The 17,732-nt window shown below is 41.8% G+C and overlaps 1 protein-coding gene across 2 annotated transcripts in view; it reads left to right on the top strand.

Moving 5' to 3' along the window:
- Positions 1-17,732, top strand: part of LOC144782779 (exocyst complex component 3-like) — a 380,915-nt gene that overhangs the window by 194,777 nt on the left and 168,406 nt on the right. For both annotated transcript variants that reach the window (XM_078662074.1, XM_078662073.1), the window contains exons 4-6: positions 1,852-1,956; positions 8,423-8,523; positions 14,852-14,953. In XM_078662074.1, coding sequence (XP_078518200.1) covers positions 1,852-1,956; positions 8,423-8,523; positions 14,852-14,953 — 308 coding nt within the window. The remainder of the gene's footprint in view (positions 1-1,851; positions 1,957-8,422; positions 8,524-14,851; positions 14,954-17,732) is intronic.

Below are 17,732 nucleotides of genomic sequence, written 5' to 3'. Positions count from 1 at the left end.
TTATTTGACTCCTAAAAGATTGAAGCTTACGGCTGATAAACTGACTGGGTGCCTGTTTATGGATACCATATGTTGGCGATCTGAACGAAGCTACGGATGACCACATTTACTGCCCTGGAGACACCCGCGTAGCTAGGGGGGTGCAGGGGGGGGGGGGGGGGGGGGCGGTCCGCCCCAGGCGGCACCATTTTTGAGGCGGCAGCGGCCGCGCAGAGGCCCGTTGCGGCCGCCTAGAAGTTGAGGTGACCAGATCGGGTGACTTGCTTCAGCTTCTGTAGCTGCAGGCTGCCGCTGCATGCACAGTGCACACAAACGCGGGACTTACTTTTGGCAATGTAATTGAAAGTCCCGCGTTTGCACTGTGCGTCTGTGCCTGCCTGCTGCAGTTACCGCATGTCAGGAGTGCTGCGCTGCAGTGCAACGCGGCCTAAGTACCGCCCGCCGCGTTAGTGACGTCACGTCCGAGAGCATCTAGTAACCGGAAGACTCGTGGGTTATTACCACAACACACTCTGAGGAAAGCATTAAGAAGTGGAACAGCTTATCACTCATGAGCAATAGTTTGTTGGTCCTGATGAGAACCCTTAGAACCGTCAGGGTCCAAACACGTCGACATGGAGCACTGTTTAGCCATACCAATGTATTCAGAATTGAGTTGGTTTTTGTAATTGAGCTAGTGCTCGGTCTAAATTGTGTATTGTTCTGTATATTGTTCTTAGAAAAATGATGGTATATTGTGCGGGTGTTTGGCTACGTGCGCCTTGTTTCCCCTGTGGGTTGTGCCTTTCTAAAATAGTAGTGAATAAATTTGGCCTAACCCACTTGTATATTGTGGATGGATTGGGCTATGTTTCAGGAATGAATGCTGAATGTGTGAAAGTTAAATTGGTGTGTTTGCGGTGTCTTTGGCAATAATTTTCATTGTAGTGGAGGAATTGTGTATGGCTTTGTGTTATTGATGTTGTTGATTATTTATGTACATTTGAAGATATTGATCAAATAAGCCAAAGCTTCGAAATAATAAAGCTTTTGTAGAAATTAATGTTTCATGGTACCTGTTGACAGATTGACATTGGTTCCAGTGATATAATAATTGCTTAATAATTTTCAGTACTGGCACTTGTTTTGGTTTATAGGAATACAGGTTGTGCATTGCCATACACAACATGGCAGGCACCGCGCAGTGCCTGCCATGGGGACCCCTCAAGTGAAGCCACCCACCCCCCCCCCGGGGGCCTGCAAGGGGCCCCTCTGAGCAATTCCTGCATGCCTTTCCATGGCGGCGCCACCATGGAAAGGCCTTCACCGCCAGGCATCTTAATATGGATGGTGGTGTCTTCCAGACACCTCCACCGTATAATGCCTGAGTTCCGCCCGGCCAGCAATAGTGACGATTGCCGACCGGCGGAAATGCAGTGGATGGACTTTCAATCCGCCAAGGTACCCCGCCATGGTAATATGTCGGGGGTAAATGGCGGTCGGGCGGGGAGTTATTGCGGGCAGATCGCCACCGCCCGACCGGCGGTGGCGATCCTCACGCCATCATAATGACCCCCTTAATTCCTCTGCAGGTTCCTTATGATCAAGGGGTGTCGCCTGAGTTCCATTGGTCCTCTCCTTAATTTCCTTCAACAAAAAGCTTGTACATTGATTTTGTTATTATTGTTAACGTTGAAGTCCTATACAGAAAATGAAATAATAACATAACTATGACTGACTAAATAATTAAAAGATGGTACACCTCCAACAAATTAAATTAAATAGTCTATTTACATTTACAGGCATGGATTGAGGAGGAGGGGGTGGTTTATAAACCACATAACACTATTGTTTTCTATATGTTGTACCCAGGACTGGAGAAGAGATCGGTTGAACAGAGTACTTGGTAGCGAGTTAAGTACATTGCATAATCAGACATTTGAAAAAGGCTCTGAAATCTTTCTGGAGATATTTCAGGTACAGTCAATGTTTACTTTGTTTTGCTTACTATTAAAACATGTTTATTTCCTTTCCCAACAAGACCAGCATATGCCTTCTTTACTACTGAAACAGGGTCCAGGGTATGCGCCACCGAGTCTGCAAATCTTGGCTTACATATAATGTTCTTGTTCCCAGATATTATATAGCACATATATCATTTGTGCCTTCCTTATATTATATTTCCCTATGAACACTCCACCAGCAGTCTTATTCATTGTGCAAACCAGAGGTTTGCCATGATGTGGTGACCGGCCAAATTGCTGCTAATGTCAGTAGATTGGGTCCGGCTGATGGGGAGCAACCGCAAAGCTATTGCTAAAACTCCCAGTACCAAGATGGTGGCGATCTGATGTTTTGAGTAGATAACACGCGCACTTAGGGGCTTGTTGACAAAAGCATTTATGATTCTGAGAGGCAGCACTAAAGGAGAACTCTTTTATGTACTGTCACATGCTTTGTTAATCAGTCGTGAAACATCCAACTCTCAATCAATAAAAGTGAATCAAAAGCACAGTTCTTTCTATTTGTACAAATTCGATATGACTATTTAGAAAATGTTTCCATTGTATCCCCATTTTAATTGTTTTAATTGTTTTGATGCCAAGACACTTTGGCTCGCCTGATACAGACAAGAGGTATTCTGGGAATGGAACCACTTTATAACTCCACCCTAGTATACAGAGTAGGCATTAAGGCCCGCAAGGGAAGGATAGAATGTTATCAGTGTTATGGCGTCCGATTATCTGTCTGTCCTCTTCAGGTGTTCAGTATCTGATGTAATGCTTCATGCTCAAATGTATTTTTCGGCAGATCTTTCCCGTTATTAGGACTAAACTGAAAGCAGAAGCCCCATAACGCCCAAATATGATCTGTATAGAATAGTGAGAAATCAATCAAAAAAGCATATTTATTCACATTTTGCATAGCACAGTTTAGATAATCTGACTACCTTTAGAATATATATATGAGTACATTTTCGAAAGCAAAATATCCCCACTAGTGGAATGGTACTCTACTGGATACATCCATGAACAGAACACATGCAACACGTGCCAGAGAGAATTTGTTGAGATGTTTTTGGGAGAAGTTTAAGGGCTAGATGTATCAACATACCCTTTTGCGATTTTCAAATAGCGATTTTTAAGGAATCGCTATTTGGGAATTGCAAAATGGCATGTATGTAGAAATTCGCTATTTTTTAGCGATTTCTTAAAATTCCTTATTTGGGATTAGCAAATTCATTTCTTGAGGCCCATAGGAATGAATGTGAAATTATTCTCAATTTGCATTTCGCAATTTGCTAATCGCAAATTGAGAATAATTTCAAGGGTGCAGGGGCGTCTCAAGGACACCCTGCTGCACCCCTGAAAATGACATGTGTGCGCATATGGCACACATACATGCCCAAGGGCATGTATGAGCGTCACATGGCACCTTTACAAATTGCATAAAGTGCATTTGTAAAAGAATTAGCAAATTACCACCAACTACAAGTTGGTGGTAATTTGCGATTTCTTTGCCAAAATTCGCTAAAATGAAATGTTTCATACATAGCATTTAAGAAATCGCAATTTGCGATTTCTTAAATGCTTGCACAATGTTAAGGAATCGCAAAATTTGCAATTCCTTAATATTGCGAACTTTTTGCACGATACATCTCATTTCCCGTTTTTCTTGTCGCAAACGCTGCTATTTTGCGAATCGCAGCGTTTGCGACAAGAAAAAAGCTTGATACATCTACCCCTATGTTTTTCTTGATTGTGTTTAACATGTGCATTTGCCGCCTTATATTTTTTAGGGTTTGATTGAAGAAATCTTTTGGAATCTGAAGTGGAGCTAATGAAATTGATCAGAGATTAGGAGGCCTTCGTTAGCAGCATCATTTTTATTTCCAAACAACATCAATTTTATTCTTGTCACTAATGGACCAAAGTCTGATGCATTAACTGTGATACAGTTGTCTAGAGCTCTGTCCTTCCCTGAAACTAGCCTGTGTTTGAGATAGAAATTCGGGGAACGGTAATCAGCAGCATGGGTGATACTCCAGTGAACCACTGAAGGAAGTTCTGGCACTTGTAAATACGGCATGATTAAAGAAGGAATGAACCAGGCGAAAACCTACACAATTATGTCCAAGACTTTATGCAAATATGTCCAAGACTTTATGCCAACCAAACGCATACAGTAAATCAGATGTCTGCAGAACAAATGAGTTTAAAATGAACAGGCTCTCTCATACCACTGTAACTACTATTTTGAAAAGGCAGCATTAGGAATAGGAAGTGCAAATCCTATAGAAAAGGGTATGCAGTGTTTTTCACCAGCACAGTTTATTTTTGTCTTTGAGAGGACTACGGACTTGTCATATGAGTGGAAACTTTTTGAGCCTGGTATTGACTCTCCACAGTCCCGGGAGTGCTGCCGTTATAACTTACAAGTACAAAATGTACTGATATGCAAATGGTAATTTCTAGTGAAGTGTCTGCTGGTATTGCTGTTTTTGACACAAATTCAGGTAGATTTAGAGGAGTTAAAAAGTAGTCATAAAGAATACCAGGGACACACACATTGAGGGGACAAGACTCCAGGTGCTGTACTCTCTGGAGGCGGGCCTTAACCAGAGCACCATTGGGTGCATACATTCAGCCCCAGCCGCGGGCCGTGGAGGGAGTTACGGTGGGGCAGGGAGGCGGGGAGGGGGAGGGGCAGGGTGGAGAGGGCTAAAAACCGGCATATGGATAATTACAGGTAAGTAAACAATTTAAATAATAAAACGAATTTCGTAGCGCGCACTGCATCGCAAAATGCAGTGCAGTGCGCGCTATGAAATTCGTTTTATTATTTAAATTGTTTACTTACCTGTAATTATCCATATGCCGGTTTTTAGCCCTCTCCACCCTGCCCCTCCCCCTCCCCGCCTCCCTGCCCCACCGTAACTCCCTCCACGGCCCGCGGCTGTTCAGCCCCCTTGCACCGCAACACAGGATGCACACATCGAGGGGACAGGCCTCCAGGCAGCCACGGACGGTAGTAGGTGTAACTGCAGGGCGGTGACGTGGGGAGGGGAAGGGGCAGGGTGGGGGGTAGTAAAGTATGGATTACAGACTTTAACAGGTAAGTAAACATATAAATAAATAAAATGAATATCGTTGCGTGCACTGCATCACCAAATGCGATGCAGTGCGCGCAACGAAATTCGTTGCGGCGTTCGGAAGACCACCCCACTTGTTAGCAGGCCCAAATTCTCTGATGGGCAAGGACATCATACCCCATCCCAAATTTCCCAAATCCTTCCGCCCTAAAAGGAAATCATTGCCTTTTTATTAAGCAAAGATGTAAATTATTAATGTTGAGTAAACCTGAGGTGTATTAGTTAATGGTGCGAGTGCTTGGCTGGTTTTGTTGAATTTACTTTGCTATTCATAGAGAATGGTGTTAGAATACAGAGGTATATATTCAATTAAGAGAGCATTTGAAAGGGTAGGTGTCTTAAATAAATTGTACCCAGAGGATTTTCGGTTACTTAGCTGAGCATCACTGATGTAATTTATCATTTGATGAGTGATGCAGTATGTGAGGTGATAAGCAGTGCTTGGTGAGGGCACAAGTTATAGTTAGTTCAGTAAACTATAACTGGTGAATTTCAGTGTTTGTTAGTTTACAACATTATTAAACCATAACGTCACTTTAACCTTTGCAACGATATCCTTGTAGCGCAGTAATTTTGTATGGTATGTAGTCAACAATTTGCTGACAGGCAACCTTATTAGTAAGCTATGTTTATCTGAAAGATTTACATTAGCTCACCTAATTGTTGGATTTCATGGAAAAATATGAAGGTCAAATAAATATTCTTGAGGTAATAATACAGTTATAATATGTTATTTTATATTATTATATTATTTTATTGATTGATTAGCTGTTTTCTATAGTGTGAACTAGAACCAGAGGGTGACACAGGACAAGTTAACGGTTACCAGTTAAAAAGGGGGAAAATACATATAATAGGAGAACAAAAAGGGCAAAAAAAGGCAAAATGGGGAAAGGAGAATAGCATGGCATAAAAACAAAGTACATGTTAAATGTGCGGTTGCTCTAAAAAGAGCATTGGGTGACATACCATGAGCAATATTTAAGGCAGTGTAAAATGGCTCGGGAATATATCAGTATTCAGTTACAGAATGCATGCTTTTCTGAATTTAAAGCACATGGCATTGATAAAGAACTTTCAGGATGTGACATAGCATTGTAATAAGATATTTTCATTATTTTCTAAATAGAAGAATTTCTTGCCGATCCATTGGAGGGAGTTCCATTCCCCGTTTGAACTCAGGGGGAAGGATTTCTTTATTGTTCTTTGTCTTTTTGATTAAAGGGATTTTAAGGACTTATCAGTAGGGGAGCCGGAGTGAAGTGCATTGTGGGTGATAAGAGAAGTGTGTCTTAATGGAGACTATTTCATTGTCTTTGTGTTTAGTGGGCCAGCTGAGCAACTGCGCGCAAAGCATGTTTTAGAAGGCTTATGACTAGTTTGGAAATTCCTACAAATACAGCGTTTCCATAGTCCAGTCATTAACAGAAAAGCTTGTGTCATTTTTAAAAATCATTTTCTGGTATGAAAGGTTGATTATCCCATTAAACCATAAGCTGCTGCTGCACGCTGATGTGTTCTTGTCAGTTTATACTCTCGTCCAGGACCAGGAAAAGAACTAGTGAATTGGCACTTTCCACAGTTATGGTGTGGCCCTCCATGCACTGCAATTGCAAAGCCACGGCTGGACCAGAACTATGGGATGAGAAGGAACTCCTTTGTATGTGGGCTAACTTTAAAGTCCCCAACATGTCTTTTTACCAAAGTATTTCTATGCACTAGGAAAACAGATAGACACAACAACGGAATACTAGTCACATATGTTTTTAACAGAGCAGCACAGAAATATTTACAACATTTTATGAAATAAAGAAGAACTAGTCATACTTCTCAACTCTTGAGGGAAGGAATTCTATAGTGGAAAACATTTTACCACAAAGTCTAGCTTTCTTGAAATGCTGAGCTTTTAGCAGAAAGGAGTAAGATGAGGTAGTGATCTGCCTCGGGAAAGTTACTTTTCTGGAGTAATTCATCTCAGTAGCAATATAATAAAAACATAGGTCCTGATTATGATAGCAGTCTGACTGGACACTGCCCGGCCGTCGGTGGCAGTCCGACTGCCGACAGCCCTTCAGACTGACTGCCTGAATACAATTCCGGCAGTTGAACCCACAGTGGTTGGAGGTAAGATCGCCGCCTCCGCCAGGATCTGAGATCCCGACGGGGCGGCGGTCGGAGTCATATCCTTGAATGGGGGCAGTGCCGAGGCAGCCACCACCATCGGGATTTGGATATCCCTTTCCGACATCCTTTCCATGGCGGGAACATAAAAAGGTTGTTGGAAAGTGATATGGGAGGCTCCAAACAGGGCCCCCTGCCATCATACGCTACTAAAAAGTGATCCTTGGGCATATGTAGTGCCTCCACTAACCTCTATGCACCGTGTGCCATGTACGACATTGTGCATGGGACATGGTGCCTAGACATGCTGGAGCTGCTGCACTGTGGCGACTTGTGCTTTGGCCCTTTACTTTAGCCGCAGCATTCCAATGCCATGGTTCTGATCACTTTCTGACTGGCAGCCTGGCAGTTGCATCCTAATGCGTCAGTTGAACTGCTGCATGCTTGTCTGGTGGTCTCCTGACCGCCGCAATAGCGGACGGTGGTCTGACTGATATCATAATCAGGCCCATAGTTTTGCCTGATTTATGGTGCTCACATTGACACGACAAATATCCCTTAATGCACTTGATCATTGTCTTATGATAAAAATAAACCAAGGCCTCAAGGTAGGACGATGACCTACCTGTGGTTCAGTAATAAATAATAACATGTTCACGGTTTTATTGGTAAGTCGCAGAACATTTTGTATATATATTGTTGTTAAGCGGTACACTCAGATTTGTACAGAGAGGTACATTTAGCTGACCAAGTGTCCATGGATTTCATGGTTTATTGCTTTGGTTTATTTTTTAGCATAAACATATAGATATCCACTAGAGCCAGCTTCAATGTGCAAATGCAATATAACAAAACAATACACAAAATACCGTAAAAGCCAAATAACAACATTTGAAACATCCACAAATCAAACTAAAATATTGCACCTTAGAATAAACCCCACCACTGACAACCTCTTGAGGCCAAATCTGCCACCAGACAAATAGTCAAGATTCTTCTAAAAGAAAAAGAGAGATTTCAAATTGGTACTGAACCCTCAGACACATGCAACAGTTTAAAAGGGATTTGGCAAATCCTACCAAAGCTATGTACAGGCATGATCCGGGTGAAGAACAGTTGTATGATCTAGAAAGAATATCAATCCACTTACGTTTATTTTTCTATTTGTAGATTTTAATAACTACTGTTGAAGACATGCAGGAGATGGCCGATTCTATTATACGCAAAGTCCAAGACACATGCTGGGAAGATCTACATTGGTTTATAAATAGGTATGGTAGATACCCAAATGCTGAAAATTTGAATATGCGAAAGGTTGAAATACAAATGTTAACATACAGGCTGATAAGTCAAAGGCTTCCACTAAGGTGGTCTGCATAGCCTATACATTTCCAGTTTTAGTATCCAGTAGTTGTTCGTTATTTGTTGAATACTCATATACATGTCAAAAACATTAATTGTTTTATTATTTTCCTGTCCATGCAGAATATTCACTTAGCTGTCATCATGACTGGCATTCAGAATAGCATTCCAATATTATTGTCTCAATAGCATTCCATTGGTACAAATGTACATTTAAATATTGTATGTAGATGTGACAGAGTGGCTTAGTTGTCAAAACATGGAAGATGATAACCTGAGTCCTAATTTGCTTCAAAAGATCCTGAGCAAATCACTCTTCCTACATCTTGGTACACTTGTTTGACAGAACTTGTGAACACTAGGAAATGGTTACAATGCTCTTACTAATAGTTTTATGAAAAATGGGCCTTCCATATTTACAATTTAGTATTGATATTGTAAAGCATTTAGTGAGACTTTTTAGTGAGATTTGCTTATAATTGGTCCCCTTCTTCAATGGCACAGCCAAATTAAAAAACATTCGACCCTGATTAATTCAAGCAGTTCCGGTCATCACAGTTTTGCTGTCTATCTGAGGATCTATTTGGAAAAACTGTAAGAGATAAAGGCTGCTGGCCCCATAGGAAGTTTGTTTTCCCCCAAAATTATTTTAGATGATTTAATTTCTGGAGTACAAATGTAGACCCTCTATTTATTTACAACCGGTGGTCAACTTATACTGTACTTATATAGTATAGTTGCAAATGCACAGACTGTACTATCATATTCATTTCCATTCATGAGTATAGGGAGGACCCATGTCTCACAACATGGCAAGCCTCAAATGGGTCATGATATCCCTCACCTCCCTCAAAAATGATAATAAATATCATGTAAGTTCTGCGTGTCTGCATATGGGGTTATTTAACCAAAGCGAAGATACAATGGGTTACATTTATGCAGAGATGTTACATTAACAAAGCCTCATGACTATAAGCAGAGTTGTTTCCCTGTGCAAAGTCAAAGTAAAATACGATATGTTGGGCAACAAACTGTGTTTTTGTCCTGCCACTTTCACTGTACTGTTGTAATAACACGGAATATTATCAGTAGTAATTAATGTGTAAAATGTTGTTTTATTAGCAGAGTTGCTGTAACTAACACATTATTTGTTGTAAGCCAACCACAGTTCTGATTTTTTACATTGTTTACTTGTAGCATCAGAATCTGAAGTGGTTGGCATGTAGAAAGGAGAAGTTGTGCTCATGTAGTCCTTTGCTTTATTTGTACTAGTGGTTACTACTTGTGGAAAGTCAACATTTGGCAATATAACCTTGACATTCTCAGGGTAACAAACTTGGCCTTGCATGTCCATCTTTCTTCTGTTTGAGTGCTGCATTATACACTGCAACCCTTTTGTTCAATATGCTTGTAACCATCACCACATTGCTCACCTTGTTCCATCTCCTGCCTCTTCCTTCCCTCATCACGGTTAGACAACTGGGACTTTATTGGTATGTTACCTAAATACCAACTTTAACCATAATATTGTTTTCAGAATAGAATGAGTAAAAAATATTTAGGTAAGGAATTTCGTTTCTTTGTCAATAATATTGATTTTCAAAAGTATCACTTAGAATAATGCAATAGTATTTAATATAGTTAATTTTTATGTTGTGTAGTTGCATTGTTTAATATATTTTGTTATTTGAACTGCTGTTTTGCAATGTGCCATTTTATTTATTTTGTTGCTTTATACCTTGTAAATTTGTCATGTTGTGGGTTATTTTGGGGACTAGATGGGTAGTCAAATTTACATTGCAATAATGATTTTATTAATACCATGTATAATGATTACATTTTTAATTGATTTATTTAAAATTATTTTTGTATCACGAATTGTGCGGTTTATTGGGAGAAGTGTTTTAATATTAGGTTAATAAGATTTTTGGGGTGTCCAAGTGTATTAATGGCATTTCTTCCCTTTATATAACAAAAATGGCATGCACATTTTGCAGTGTGTATTTTGGCGGTAGTCTTTGATTAAAGCAAATTCAATACCATATTTTTATTCTTTTAAAAATATTAAATTATATTTTTTAATTGATGTTTATATTACTGGTTAAGGAGTGTATAGTGTGTTGGGGTGGGCAGTGATTTAATGTTAGATAACTATTTGGAAATTGTTTTTATGGTAGTTTTGTAATAAATGATTTTGCTGTTTTAATTTAAATTATTTTTTATATGGAGGTTGTGTTCCAATTGTATTTTTAGAAAATGTTAAATGTATTAAAGATGTCATATGTTATATTAATTCTATATTTTATTGTATTTGGCTTTTTGTCCCATGTATAGTACTATATAAAATATACAGTTTTTTTGTTTTATATTAAAAATATATTATTGTACTATATTATAGAATAGTAAATTCCGCCCCCAAAAATCTTTGCACTTTCCCAATGTTTTGGGTTTGTCATTAGGATAGTTACTCCCCACTTTCCTTCTCACCATGGTTTCTCTTCCCCAATCTTTGCCGTTCTTAAGTTGAAACACTAAATGTAACTACATTTTTGCATTTCCCCATATGCTTGTGGGATTGGACCCGGAATAGTAAGTATACCAACCCCAATTTCTGCATTTTTCGAAACATTTATGGTTTGCAGGTACATTATTAAAGGAAACTTTTATTATAAATGTTTAATAACAAATATTTTTTTACTTTATCGAATTAGAAGTAATACATAATAAATTGAGAAGTATGTTTGTTTATTCAGAGTACATTGAAAATAAAAAAAGTATATGAAATATTACATGTTAAATAGGCTTTTCATGTAAAGAATTTAAGATTCTTTAAATCATACTAGCTTACCCATCACGCGTTGCTGCGATCTCCGAAGAAAGGAAATTCAAGGAAACTCGTTATGAAAACATTCAATTTACATTGTGTCATTTTTATTGAAACCTATTCATTTTAATATGGAAAACATTTCAAAGTGTTGTTTTAATTCTATTTATTTATTCGAGTGCTTGTGGATACACAATTTTTTGTTTTTCTGTCTTGTGTGTACATCAGTATTCGAAAGAATATGAGGGCCCTGGGGGGCCAATATTTATAAAATGTTTATAGCAGAAACCTTCGCGGGAGAGTACTCAACAACTTCCCAAAGTTTCATGGCGATCGGATGAATAGTGTTTTAATTCTATTTATTTATTCGAGTGCTTGTGGATACACGATTTGTTGTTTTTCCATCTGGTGCGTACATCATTATTCGAAAGATTATGAGGGCCCTGAGGGGCCGATATTTAAAAATAATTTATGCCAGAAACCTTCGCGGGAGTGTACTCAACAACTTCCCAAAGTTTCATGGCGATCGGATGAATGGTGTAGTAATGCATAAAGGACATACAAACAGACAGACATACTTTCGTTTTTATATATATAGATAATGATGAGACGAAATGGGGCATACTCTTCTGGGGAATGATGGAAGATTATACAAGGAAAGACCGATGTAGAGCCCCACAGAGCTGCACCACACACCTCCTGACTCGAAGTCTTACGGGATCCGACGCAGCAAGACATAGAGCCCAATAAAATCAACCCACACAGCTCCTTACTGAAGGCTTGACTGTATTTGCCACTGAGCATCACAGAGCCTCTCAGCTCCCTTCTGAAAGCCTCACACATCCAACATGGAGCGACGCAGAGCCTCGCAGAACTGAGCAACACCATTCTCACATCGAAGTCAGAAGGTAAAACCTTTAAAGGGACGAACATGGTCCTCCATCCTGCCCATGGTCCTTCGGGATTGGTCTGAACTTATGACTTTGTCCTGGTCCTGCACGACCAGGTACCTGCAGTTGTCACTATTTTTAGCCGTAAACTTTAAAAATCCTTAAATCTGGTTCTTATGATTGGATTTTTTGTTGCTTTGGTGTCATTTTATTTAATAAATTATGCTCTAGTTTCTAATTAGGTTTGGGATTCTTTTTTGTGTTTCCACTTCACTACTGCTTGAGTGCTGAATAGATACTTTACACATTGGGGTCGATTCCGATCCGGTAAAATCCCCGTCCGTACGAATCGTATCCGGAGCCGTTTCCGTACGACTCGTACGGACGCCGTACGACCGGACGATTCCGATCCCGATCGGCCGACCCGGACGCGATTCGTACGGTACACGTCGATTCGTACGGAAAAGCGCACGATCACCTACACACCGTACGGTGCGTACCCCCCATGATCGCAGGGGTACGCGCCGTACCCCTGCGATCATGCGGGGTATGTGCCGTACACCCAGCGTACATGGGGTACATGCCGTACACCCACCGTACATGGGGTACGGTGCGTACCCCATGTACGCTGGGTGTACGGCACGTACCCCGCATGATCGCAGGGGTACGGCGCGTACCCCTGCGATCATGGGGGGTACGTCCCGTACCTGGGGGGGGCCGTTCCGTACCTGTTTCGGCGCGAACTCTGCATTTACGACTGTTTTCAGCTCCCGTAGGAAAAGGGTCGTACGGTGCGTACCCGACACGAATCGTACTTGCTGGGTCGTAAAAACCAGCCGCGAACCGTAGTGATGTCACGTACAGCGGGTTCAGAGTGAGACTCGTACGGAGATTTGAGTCATACGTAGTCCTGTACGACTCGTACGGAGTTCGGCTCCTGGTACGAATCGTACTTCGTCGTACGTACGGGACGTTTACGGGTACGATTCATACGGGGAAAAAACGCTCCGTACTACGATTCGGAGCGCATTTTACCGGATCGGAATCGACCCCATTGTCTCTTAGCTAAGGATGACTGATTTTGTGCCTAGCTAATGCACAGTTTTATTTAGTGACTTTTGTGGATCACCCTTAGAAGGATTGTGATTATTATTTATTGAAGGGAATTCTTATCCTGTTCAACCAATTGTCTAATTTCTTACTGAAATATATTGCATTTTATATAATTTCATAAAAACATTTCAGTTGTGCTTATTGTTGTCTAAATGTAATAGGCCTATGTTTGAAGTATTGTGTATTTTGGGACCTTTTCACAAAGGGAAATATACTCTCCACATACTGGACCTCATTACGATGCTAGTCGCAGTTGCCTCCAACTGAAATCGCAGCGGATGTGGAACTGACCGACCTCTGCAGATGGTGCAGTTGCATACCTCCATTTTATAATGGGAGCTTGTGTGGCGGTCCAAAACTGCCCGCAGCACAAGCTCCCATTGTACAATGGAAGTTTTTGCACATCACTGCACCGTGTTGCAGGCACCTCATGGTCTCTGCCACACCGTGCAGGGATGTGAAGGTGGGCACCACAGGTGCCCCCTGGGGCCACAACAGGAGGTCTAGGGGAGATGGGGGCCCTCCTAGTGACCCCCAAAGTAGCTTTCTGACATCCTTTCAGAAAGGCCGACATGGAAAGGCTGTCAGAAACCGACATCATAATCCCGACTGCGGAAATGCCATCCTTAAGGGATTATGACCGGTTTCCGACTGGCTCCTTTAGCCCGTCGGAACCGATTAGGGTTCCTCAGTCGGTTTACACTCCGACCGCCAACATTGTGATTCAGCGGTTGGAGTGTAAACTATCATGTAGGTCGGAAAGCCTCTGACCAGCGGTCAGAGGCTTTCCGACCAACATTGTAATTAGGTCCTGTGTGTTTCCACCTACTTCTAGGCTGAGACCTCAGCATCATATAACTGAAGTTATGACAGTAAAGTTATTGGTGGTAGTAACTTACAAGTAGATTTGTAATCCATCCCTATAGGTGGAGATGCTGGCAGCAGAGGTGGTGATCTCCACCTTTGTCCCGTAAAACTCAGAATGGAAAGTATAGGGAAATAGCATTCACCTGCACACAGTCTCAGACACCTGATTCTCATTAACTCTGAAAGCACTTAAATTCAACACACAAAATTACATATTGCTTTTTCTATTTTAGGAAAAGCAGAATTGTTGCTGTGCATTTTAATTTTCTTGCTGCCACTATTGAAGTTAATGTTAGTGAAGCCCCTATTTTCTTAAATATGTATTGATTGCCAATATAAAAAATCATTCATTTTCTGTACTATTCATGTTTTAACAGACTATAATAACGGGTACTTGTAAAAATGTGACATTATTGTCTTATAACTTTAGATTAGATATGGAAAAGATATAAAAATTGTAATGTTATTTGATGTAAAAAATAAGTTTATTGCATTGGTAAAAGTATATCATAACAATAATACATTATTTATGTTTAATCTGAGATATGCAGAAGATTTAAAAACTGAACTCCAGAAAGAAATCAGAAATTCAGGAAATATGAATATTGTTGTGAAGAAAATATTAAGAAACTCTCACATTCTCAGGTAAGACCTGTTTCAGCTTGGAAGTTGCTCTATCTATAGTGCACGCACAATTTGTAATCCCAATGAGACCGGTAATTCCTGTTACTTTCCATATCAGGAATACTCGAACACTCTGGGGCAGATTTACAAGCCCCGTGCTCCAATTTTGCGTCACTTTTAACATGGGAAAGGTGATGCAAGGGACTTGTAAATTTGCTCCTCTTTGTTCAAATCAAGATGCCAGCAGGGATCTGGTGGTTAGGATAGATAACCCCTTTTTGTATTCTGGAATAGATAGACGTATGCTTATTTTGCGTGAATTATTTAGGATTTTGCAGGTGTGAAATTTCATGTGTATTTCGGCCCTTGGAGGCCGGAAAGAGCGGAAAATGCCTTGTTGTAACAGTACAACCACAGCAATGGACGTTTTCTTCTGAAAACGTTACCTACTAGTCTATTGCGTAACGTTTGAATTACACCACATTCAGTTTTCATGCAAGTCACTCGCAAACACATTTCACAAAAGAATATGCTCTTTCAGGTTACTTTCATGAATGTTTACAAATTTTTGTGACAAAATGCACAATTTCAGATAGCTGGGCTTTGTTTGCCTTGTGTTACAGTGGTTAGTATATATGATCATAAGGTCGTGTTCATGGAATGTGGTGTCCATAGATGAGATGGTATTTATAGATCTGCACAAAATGAAGGCCACTGTGCAGGTTGCCTTTATCCACTGTGGTTTTTGCAATCTGCACTACGGGGTGCCGCTCACAGCGATTTGTTTCTGCTCCCTGCCTGTCACGGACATATTCTACTCCGCCTGCAACAGCTCTGAGAACCGAGCCTCCCCACTGCAGCAGACTCGCTGGTGTGAGCGCGTCTTGCATTCGGCAAGACTGGTCATCGCTCCCAGCTGGAGTCCGGTGGGTTGAGGCTTAGAGGCAATCTCTACCGCCGAGCGCACCGACCGGGGGACTGCGAGGACCAGCATTCCAGAGTCAGCCCAGCTGGTGCCTCTTCCCCCGGCGGCCGCGCCCACCGCTTTCTGCCTCATTACCTTTCGCGACACCCGCTCCGCGGGTGCCGCTCACAGCGATTTGTTTCTGCTCCCTGCCTGTCACGGACATATTCTACTCCGCCTGCAACAGCTCTGAGAACCGAGCCTCCCCACTGCAGCAGACTCGCTGGTGTGAGCGCGTCTTGCATTCGGCAAGACTGGTCATCGCTCCCAGCTGGAGTCCGGTGGGTTGAGGCTTAGAGGCAATCTCTACCGCCGAGCGCACCGACCGGGGGACTGCGAGGACCAGCATTCCAGAGTCAGCCCAGCTGGTGCCTCTTCCCCCGGCGGCCGCGCCCATCGCCTTCACGTATTTCACTGCCATCACTTCCTCCGCGAAGCGGGACGCGCGCGGGTTGGAGCCCGGGGCGAAGACCGGGCAAAGACCGGGCCGTTTTAGGCCGTTAGAGGCTGGTAGAGACTGGACTGGGCCACCCCCCTGATATTCACATTTGACTTTTTTCTTTCGTGCCTTTTTACGAACTTCTCCAGCTCCATAATCCAACAAGAATAGTAATGGTCCTCACGAGGGGGAATAAAACCAAAACCAAAGCCCCCAGCGCAGTGGGTAAACTGCTTGGCCCCATGGATGATTTCCTAGCGAAGGCCAACACATTCATAGATGAAAGTATTTCAATGATCGAAGAAAGGGTCTCCCTAGATCTGGCATTCGCCAAAAAAAGATCCTCACTAGGCACTTTGGCGGAAGCCAGATCTCCAGCATTAGGAACCCCGAACGGAGAGTTGCTGCCAGCCAGAGAGAGACGCAGCCTACCAAATATAGTGGACCTGTCTGTTTCTCAACTGGCGGATTCCCAACTCAGCTTTGACTTGGAAAAAACTCCAGAATTGCTCCCAATAACACCAGTACAAATTTCCTCTTCAGATAAAAGAATAGAAAGGGGTAGGAGGGAGGGAGCAGTTAGAAAGAAAAGGGCCCCTAGAAACCCCATTACTCCAGAAAACCCGGCAATACCACCAACCATCTTACAAAATCAAGATGAAAGGGTGACACATATTGAGTTTCTAGGGTCAGACCATCAAGTAGATAAGGAACCTTCCCCTCCGACAGTTTTGGACATCCATCCCTCCAAACAAGTCCAGATGGATTTGAATGTCGTCGAGGCTCAGGAACTAACTCTCTCTAGCATAGCCAGCGTGGTCAAACACGCTTTAAAACCCTTAGAACATCGGTTAGCAACACTTGAGTCACAAATTTCTAAACTTCTAAAAAGCCAACAGCCAACTCTTCCACCATGCCCTCAAAAATCAGGAAGAAACAATATTAAAAAACCCACTAATACTAGTGCATCTAATGTTAATCCATCCTTGCCCACTCCACAACAAAAGACCCTCCGGATATCTACTTCAAATCTGCCTGTTAACAAAAACACTGCAAATCCGATCAAAACACTAAAAACCGCTGCAGCCTCAAGCACCATTAATAACTCACAACAGACAATTATTTTGACTTCCCCGACGGCAGTTGTTACTACTGCCGCGACTCCGACGGCATCTAGCACCACTGCCAATAAAACCCTAGGCAAAATTGCGAATAAAACAATAACGAAAACCTTACCCCCTCCACCTTTACCACCAAAAACACCTGCGGATAGGCCCAAAAGAAATACAGCGAGGAATCCCGGCCCCCCAAGACTCCCGGCAGATTTTCCTCCTGAGGCCTCACCCTACGTGGCGGTTATGGCTGGAGTTCCTGAATTAACAGACCTCACCTCAGAA

Source organism: Lissotriton helveticus, chromosome 9 (genome assembly GCF_964261635.1).
Source record: "Lissotriton helveticus chromosome 9, aLisHel1.1, whole genome shotgun sequence".
Lineage (NCBI taxonomy): Eukaryota > Metazoa > Chordata > Amphibia > Caudata > Salamandridae > Lissotriton > Lissotriton helveticus.
The sequence above is the reverse complement of the archived record's forward strand: the minus strand, read 5'-3'. Positions and strand labels throughout refer to the sequence as shown.